The sequence below is a fragment of the Symsagittifera roscoffensis genome, chromosome 4 (genome assembly GCF_963678635.1).
Source record: "Symsagittifera roscoffensis chromosome 4, txSymRosc1.1, whole genome shotgun sequence".
Lineage (NCBI taxonomy): Eukaryota > Metazoa > Xenacoelomorpha > Acoela > Convolutidae > Symsagittifera > Symsagittifera roscoffensis.
In genome coordinates this window covers 72,201,732-72,210,561 of record NC_087065.1, presented here as the reverse complement: position 1 = coordinate 72,210,561, position 8,830 = coordinate 72,201,732, and the positions used below count along the sequence as shown (strand labels likewise).

The 8,830-nt window shown below is 35.2% G+C and overlaps 1 protein-coding gene across 1 annotated transcript; it reads right to left on the bottom strand.

Annotated features, from left to right (window-relative positions):
• Positions 1-1,523: 1,523 nt before the first annotated feature.
• Positions 1,524-8,393, bottom strand: LOC134844315 (uncharacterized). Its single transcript, XM_063860947.1, has 2 exons — positions 8,274-8,393; positions 1,524-3,563 (listed from the first exon to the last, which is right to left on the bottom strand). Exon 2 carries the CDS (start codon positions 3,118-3,120, stop codon positions 1,666-1,668), a length of 1,455 nt encoding a protein of 484 aa, XP_063717017.1. The 5' UTR covers positions 3,121-3,563; positions 8,274-8,393; the 3' UTR covers positions 1,524-1,665.
• Between the last annotated feature and the right edge of the window lie 437 nt (positions 8,394-8,830).

The window sequence follows — 8,830 nt, the reverse complement described above, 5'->3', positions numbered from 1 at the left end:
CTAAATTCGAGCAATTAACATTTGTTAAGATAAAAATTGGTTCATTTAACGCTTCCATGGCAATAAAAAAGCTGGGAAAAAAATCAAAAAATCTTCCAAAATAAATTCAGACATTTTTTTAAGTTAGATGTAGCCAATTATGATTAGTTTACTAAAACTCTGAGCTTTCGTTATCGCACTAAAACGACGCAAATATGAAAAAAAATTTCTCTGAGTTTTTTATGAATGTAGTCGAAACCTTCTGTGCGCTACTTTACTCTGCAAACAACCGGCTTTACTTCTCTGTTTTAGGAAACTGTTAAGTGTTATGACTTACAGAATTCCAATTAGAACAAAAGCACTTGGTTGCTGCGCACCTAACACAGAATATTCCGATCATAAATTCACTGTATTGATTTGAATTTATCAGTGTAAATTCCAGTGTCTTCAATTTCATCACAAGATGTTTTAATTTGGTAGAACTTGAGAAGTTTAAATCTATCTACTCTACGAAACGCTTATAAACTAAATATAAGACGGGAATGGCAATAAAGCAAGTACATTGGAATTTGCGTTTATAATGAAAAAACATCTTGGGATACATTTTTAGAATCCACACTAAAGCTGATTAGCTTCTGACAGGGGCGGATCTAGGATTTTCTCGAGGGGGGGGGCGGATTTCCAAAAAATTTTCCAAAATGCCTTCTGATATAATATTTCGCGCGGCCGGATCGGACGTTTCGACACAGTATAGAAAAATGCTTCCGAGTCATCTGGTTCTTCTCACCAAGATTGCTGGTCTCAACAAAAACCACTCCATTTTGCCTTTTTGCTCCGAATTTCGAAAGACGAAATATTTTTGCTCGGGGTATTTTTTTCGCCAGATCAATTTCGACTTTTTAAATAGCCAATTTTCATTGTTTTGATTTATGGGAGTTTGAGAATTTATGGGAGAGATCACTTTTTTGAAAATTTATGGGAGTTTGAAAACTCCCAATTGGGCTTATTTGCAACAATTAACTCGCGACATACATCGGGCTATATACGTGTGAGCGGCAATTTAATCGGCTCAAAAATCGTTCCAAATTGAGTAGAGGCAAAAAATTTTGTATTATTACTGAGCACCTTTTGTTTTGAAAAGTTTGTCAGTATTTTCAATTCATCGAGAATTAAGGGGCAGTCGGCTCAGTTGTGGCTTCACCCTGATGCGAACTGTTTTGTTAATTGGCTGTGTTTAGGGAGTATCAAAATATGAAATTCATCTAATTTTTATAACGTAAAACTAACTACTCGAGGTCAGTTAAAGGGCAGTTTAAACATTTAAGGCTTTTCCCTGATATACGAATAGTCTTGTTTTCTTCGGAAGCTTTTTATAATGCAGATAATCTGAACCTTTCTTCATCTACAAATAAAACGCGTGGCTGCGCAATTTTTCTATTCACAAACATAAATATCAATTAATCATAATTAAATTTATTTATTTTTTTTTACTAAAAAACATTTTTTTTTGAAAATTCATTTCAGCATTCTTCATGGGGTTCGTTAACTATTGCTTGCCCCGAGGCTGCTTTGTTGCAACACTTGCTCATGATGAAAGTTCTAATTTGTTTGAACTGTTTGCACAAGTAGCTGCTGCAGAAAAAATACAACAGAGGATTGATGACAAAGTTCAACAGGTAAACTGTTTCAGTCATGGCGTAAATTTGCAGGACAACTTGTGGCGATATCACTTCGCTTGAGGAAAAATAGTTCACGACTTGAAGGATGAGCTGAGGAAGAACAATCACCACATACAGGAGACAAACAATAAAAAGGGAGAAAGTAACTGTGTTTCTGGTTTCGTGATTTCTTTCGTTTCAATGCCTTTTTTATCTTCGCCTGATGCTTACTTAAGCGACTGGCACGTTTTTCTCCGTTGGGTTGAGCAGAGTCGCTCTCTTTGCTTTTTCCTTTTTTCAGATTCACTTTTTCACATGATTCGTACACCGCCTCCGATTTATTTGAATCTAGAAGAATGTCATTGGTCGAGCCATGAGTCATGCAGTACTCTTCATTAATAGACATGGCTGAATAAACACTAAATTGACCCACGGAAATTTCCGACAGCTTTTTGCATCTCGAATCAATTCCGTTTTCAGATTCCTTTTCCGGATCTTCAATCACATTGATCGATATTTGCGAAGTGTTTTGACTGCTTCGGTATTCGGAGCAAACACGATACAACGCAGCTTTTCGTTCTACTGTCGACATTTTCCGTTTTCGATTTGTGACAAGTTCAAAGGGATCCGAAATGCATTTAGAAGAGTGCTCAATTGGCAGATTGATAGACAACTTCTGTCGTGCTCTCACTGATTTGTCAACAGTTAGCTCGTCTTCGCTGGCAAAATTTTCATGGCTATTCGCACGAAATTTCTTGTCAATAATAGTTTCTTCGCGTTGCTCTAAAGGAAAATCCACAACAACTCTAGTTGAAATATGTTCATTCGCTTCAGCTTTTGTCGCGCCATTCGAATTCCCGTTTTTGGTGACATCTTCCATTTTCAACTTGGTGTCTGCCGCCATTCCTGCGTTTATAGCGTTTTCTTGCTTGTCAGCTGAATTAGCGGCCGGTTTGTAGGATTCCCGAGAATGCAAAATCTTGGGATTGTACAAAGGCGCAAGAAACGAATGAGCGAAATAGTTTGAGATACCCTTGTAGACTGCATAGAGTGACGCCCAACAAACTGATACGAGAAACACTCGCGACATTAGCCAATAACGGGGATAGAATTCGCTCAGCCAATCGGAGAGCTCAAAACAAATGAGGACTTCGGGTGAGCTATGGATTAAAACGAAGCTTGTCATTGCCACAAGCCAACGAACGACATGCGAGACTGAGAACCAGGTCTGATATTTCCAAGACATTTTAACGGCTACATAACGGTTAAAACTGATTGTTATAACTAGCAGGAAAGACATAGTTGTAAGAAAAGTGTAAGGAAAATATTCGAACGTGCATAACAGTTTTTGAGAGAAAAAGTTTATAAGAAAATTCGATAATTCGGTTTTGACGAGAACTACTATGCAAATAAGAAACTCCAACAGCGCGTTGGCACAAATCAAAATCTCGCTGGCCATTAGCTTCTTTTTTAATGCGAACATAATAAACAAAATCAAATTAAAAATACAAGCCAGAACTCCAAGAAACCGTTTTAGAGAAGAGTCAATTTCTGTCAAAACTGACACAGAAGTTGAATAAAATAGTATTTTCGACTCGTTATTGAGTGAAGAAGAATTTGTATCATTCAAACTGCCCAGAATTAAAAATGGTTCCTTTTTCGGTCAAACAAAGTCAGCGTTGAGCGGTAAGGTTATACAGGTTAGCGAGGAGAATTACCTTCAAAATAAAACTGGGAGGAGAAAATTTCAAATCAGACCTCATTTGATTATTAGTTCTACTAATCCCAGATGGTTAAAACAGGCACTGAGAAACAATATGTAAAGGAAGATAATTCCGGTGAAATTATAAACTGCAGTCAAGTTTTACTAATGGGTAATTTGAAATGCAGGAACTGCACGGGTAGCGCTTAATAGGATGAAATTCACTAACATAATCGACACCTAATTAGGTCTTTCTGTGAATTCGAATTAAAAAGAGGAAGTTATAAAAATGAAACCCCCCTAATAAAAATAAAAATAAATCTCATCAATAGTCATTAAAAATATGAACATTATTGAACCACGAAAAAACTAAGGGTTTGTGATACTTTTTGAACCAATGAAAGCAAAGAGAAAAAAATTTGGCCTTAGGGGTTTCAGTCAAAATAGACAGTTTTCATCTATAACATCATTTTTACTGATAGTTATGACTGGATGCCAAATCCAACGATAAGAAGAAAAAAATCTAAGCAGGCAGTGAAACAGGAAAATATTGGAGTAAACAATTAACGCTTACTATTGCCACAAAAAATAAAATATACAATAAAAAATGGCAGTAATTTGACCAGGACTTCAAAATGAAATTCATCAAAGCAGCAGTGGGACTTAAGGCTCAAAGCTTTCACATAAACAACCGAAGAATAAAATAAAACAGTGCGCTCTGATTCAAAGAACTTCAATTAGTTGCTAAAGAGCACCTGCGCCTGAAAAAGCTTACGAAACAAAATTATACTATAGTAGCAGTGAGCTTTAATCAGTTCTTAATTAACCAAACATAGCTCGAAAAAATTCAAAAGCGTTTTCTTCAGTTCAAATTTTTTGGGACTTTTTTAAACGCTATAAGATAAATTTTAAAATTATGGCGCAACTGAGGGGCGTTATAAGGAAGCAATTTTGCCGATTTCTTTTCCAAGTTTGCTGTGAAAAGGCGGAATATTTCTTCTGTGGTTTTTTTTTCACCATACAAATTTTTGTGAAGCCTGAAAGATTTGAATGCCCTGAAATTAAAATTTACACAGAGGCGAAGTGGAGCTTCCTACCACTTGCGATACAATACAAACATAATAAAAAATAGAAAGTCGGGAAGAAAATGAAAATGTTGAAAAAACTAGGTCCACCAAAATTTGAACTTCCTCTTCGTAAAACTAAACTTACGAAGAGGAAACAAAGCAGGCAATTTTTGAGCAGACAATAATATCCGAAAAATATATAATTTAACACTTGCACTTGCAACTTCAATGAAAATTGCTAACAGCACAAGAAAAATCCGTGATAGAGCAAGTAAGCCGACCAACTTTGAGCAGACATCAATTGATTCGAAAAAAAATTTTCGAATTTTTTATTAAAAAGTTTCATGTCTCCTGAAACTACAATGAACAACAAATGCACTTGCAACTACAATGAAAGGTGATTACAGCATTAGAAAAAACCGCGATGTAGCAACTAAGCCGAAAAATTTGAGCAGACAAACGAAAGTTCGACAAGTCAACTTTCACAGGAAAAAAAAACCAGTTGCATACATACTGAAAAAAAATCCGACCGTAACTCGAAACCCATATGATAGGGTGCAAAGGCAACTGCGTTACCTCTAGGCCAAGTGGGATCGAACGTGGAAGTTGTTAAGGTTAAATAGCAAAGCAAGTTAAAAATTTGTGAAAAAAAGTTGTTTACGGGAAAAAAGTCTAATCGCGATTACAAGACACTCGCTCTCGCACGTGTAAAAATCAAAATAAAACCCATGCTTTACAAATTAATATTTGTAATAGTTATAAAAAAACAAATTACAAAAACCAAATAATAAAAGTTCCATTTTAATAAACGGAAAATTAGCCGGAAACTGACTACACCTATTGACTACCTAAATACAAGTAGTCTTAGTTAAAATTTCAAAAAATTGAGCATTTCTTCAAATGTACCATTCCTACAAATTGACCATTTTGTGAACAAAGTTATTTAAAAAAGTCTAGTACCCGATTGCAATACCCTTGCCTATCGCAAGGGTAGTAAAAATCCATCTGTCAATTAAATTTTTGAGGATTGAAAATTGCTAATTCGATCCATTATTTATAATTAACGCGCTATATGTTTCGTTCTTATCAAAGCACAGACAACATCTAGCTCATAAACAATTCCAATTGAATTGATGCACTCTATGTAAGTTTTTGTTTGGTTTCGGTATAGATTCGTAGGTTTGCTTTTGATTTAATTTAGTTGCAGAACAGATGCAGTGACTTGGAATGGTTAGCGTAGCATAAAAGTGTTATTATATTCGAGTTTTTAGAACAATATGACGAGGACCGTTCTCGAGATTAAGAATTTTATTGCTAGGTTTCTTAGCAATTTTTCGCTGCAAATTTCAACTGACTGGGAAATTGAGAGTGGCCGGTTTGACATTTAAATTTTTATGATTGCCTTTTTCGATTGAATGTCACAATAATTGATCTTTTGCCCCGTTGAGACGACAAGACAATTTCCAAGGCGCTGGATCCAATACGCTGGACAATTTAATTTCAATACGCTGGATTGCTCTGGTTTTCGTTAATTAAAACGAAATAATTTCTACCACTTTTAAGTATTTCAAAAAATTCGAGTTCACAACTGTGATTAATTAGTATTATTGCAGCCAACGGCTAAACATAGATAAAATCAAGCGCTTGCCTCGCCCGCCAATTTTTACTGGATGATTTCTAATCCACGGTTGAATAGCTTTTCTAATGAAGCTTAAAAAAGGAATCGCAGTTGGCAAATAACTCTAAAAAGTTACCAGCACACAAGGCTGTTGCACCCTTCCTAGCCTGGGGCATAGTAAGGAAAAAGCGCAACTGTGTGACCACAACGTGGTAGGGGTCAACCCTTTTCAACCCATCGCTTTAACATCTTCAACCAACATTTTCCAGAGACCTTGAAGGACATTCGGAACGCTCAGGGCTTTGCCCTGATACGAGCAGTCTTGTTTTATTTCAAAAACGCTATTCACCATGAAATCTTTGGCATTTTTTTGTTCATAAAATATACAAAAGCAAAAGATGGTTGTAAAAAAAGAACAAAAAACCAAAAAAAATATTTGAAAATTTCGAAGAAAAAAACATATCAAGTTAAATCTATTTCAATATCAAGAATTGTTTACAATTGGCGCTTTTCTCCAAATTTAGACCAATTAGAGAAAACTGGATCAATAGATCAAGTTTTTACTAAAAGTCTACTTCGAAATTGAAAGTCATTCAATTTTTTTTACGATTGTGTAGTTTGCCTTCGTTTCAACAAAAGGAACAAGACTACTGGTATCAGGGCGAAGCCCTGAATTTTCCGACTGCCTGTTAAGGTCTGTGGAGCAGTAATAATATTTAAAAATTCAATGTAAAAAATTTTTTAAAAATATTTGAGATTTTTGTGGAAATCATCCCCCCACACGCCATAGAAAATACAAACTGATAGACTTCCCTCCTAGAAACACAACAATTATGGCAAATAAGCTTCCTTCAACCAATTTGGAACGATATCTAAGACCGATTGAATCACCACTCACTCGTTAATAGCTCGCAATATATGGCGCGTTAATCAACCCAAATTTGCCAAAACCCCCATAGCTTTACGAAAAATGAGCACAGAAGAAACATCTTTTCAAGTTAAAGCTCAGGACAACAATACCTTTTGAATGATATAAAAAATTCCGTCAAACATGGCTAGCTAGTTAAAAAGTCAAAATTTGTCTGAAAAAAAAACACACCGAGCAAAAGCATTCCGTTACTTTCGTTACAAAAGTTGGAACAATAAGCCGAAACTCGAAGGAATTAAAAAACCAAACAGCTGAAAAAAAAACAAATTTGAGCGGAAAAAATTTTCAGACTTTTTCGTTTACTTGATAGTAACATTTTCGTTAACTTGAGCATAACAAGGACAGCCGGTTGCTTTGCTTTTTTGAGCGTAGTGGGATGAAAGAACTATACGAACGGGTAGAACGTTAACGAAATAGATAATCGACATTTGTCTTTGAATATTGAGAAAAAAAATTGGGACTGTTTTTTTTGTGCAGAATAATTTTAAATTTTTTTGCCAAGCAAGCGCTAAATGAAGCTTCCAAGGCTAGTTTTCCTTGAGCAAAACTAAGTTTTTCATTAGTTAAAAGAAAACTTTTTCTCATTTCGAGAGGGCAGGTCTTATACTCGCTCAAAAATAGACTAAAAAATCATACCGGTTTTTCTCTTCTCTGGGACATTTTTCCCCATGTCCTTCAAATCACGACTGAAAAGCTTTTATATGACATATCACTCGACCAATTCTGATGATTGTTTGCTGAACCTCAGTTTGCTTAGAAAGGAAAAAAAGAAAACACACCTGAAGACAAAGTTCCTATCCACTTTCAATGGTTGAAACAAAAACATTAAAGAATGCTTTTTACAATAATAGAAAATATCGAGTGGCGAAGAGATGGCGTGTGACGTTATTAAAATGATAAGCTTCAATTTTTCCGTTTTTATTTCACAGTTATCAAGTGGGAATCAAAAAATGAAAATAACTCAAAGCTGTCCATTGAAAATCGATGGCTTCCGTCTACAAAAAGTCTCTCATGCTAAAAATTATCATGTCTTAGTTTTGCTCAAATGGACAAAAGAAGTAAAACTAACGGAAGAGATGGAAACGTATGTACACCAATCAGTTTTGTCAAAGGTCATTGTAACAAACTTCACCGACTAATAAATTTCAGACAACTTTACACTGCGTTTATTTCAAGGATAATTCACGCCTTCATTAAAAAATGAGTGTAAAATTAGTATAACAAAAATTGTACAGTTAAACGCAAAATCATTCACAGTTAGTGATTTGATCTGCAAAAAAAGGCGCGATTAAGATTGAAATTATCAGATTAAAACCGAAACCGAGGAGATAAGGGATTCCTACAGATTAAACTGACGGAATCGATTGAAATAAGATAAATACAATAAAATCAGCCTGGTTTGCTTGACTTCATATAAAATTTATGTTTTATATTCGATAAATTTGATTTGCTGAAGAAAAGAGAAACAATATCCTCTGTGACCATAAAATTAAAAATAACTAACCACCATTGCCTGCAGTTGATATGCGCTAAAGGGAGTCAACACGAAAGGGTAAAACTGTCCATAAAAGAGGAAACGCAAATTTAGATTCCAATTTATTAGAATTCTTACAATTTACGGATGGTTTTATAGCTTTGAACTTTGATTAAAGCATAATCAAAGTACGAATCCTAAATAGAAGCAGCTAACCAGCAGTAGATCATTAAAAGGTTGTGTGTATGAGAAAGAAACATTTCAAATAAGGGGCGGATTTAGGGGAAGCGGTTAAAGTGGACGCCCCCCCCCCCCCACGGATTGGCCTCCTGCCTACCCGAAGGGTCCCCCTTTGTACTATTTTGAGATATCCATTTTTTGTTACAGAACCTAAAAGTTTTCTA

Excerpts from the sequence above, each read along its gene's own strand:
- LOC134844315 (XM_063860947.1), bottom strand. The coding sequence starts at position 3,120 with ATGTTCGCATTAAAAAAGAAGCTAATGGCCAGCGAGATTTTGATTTGT.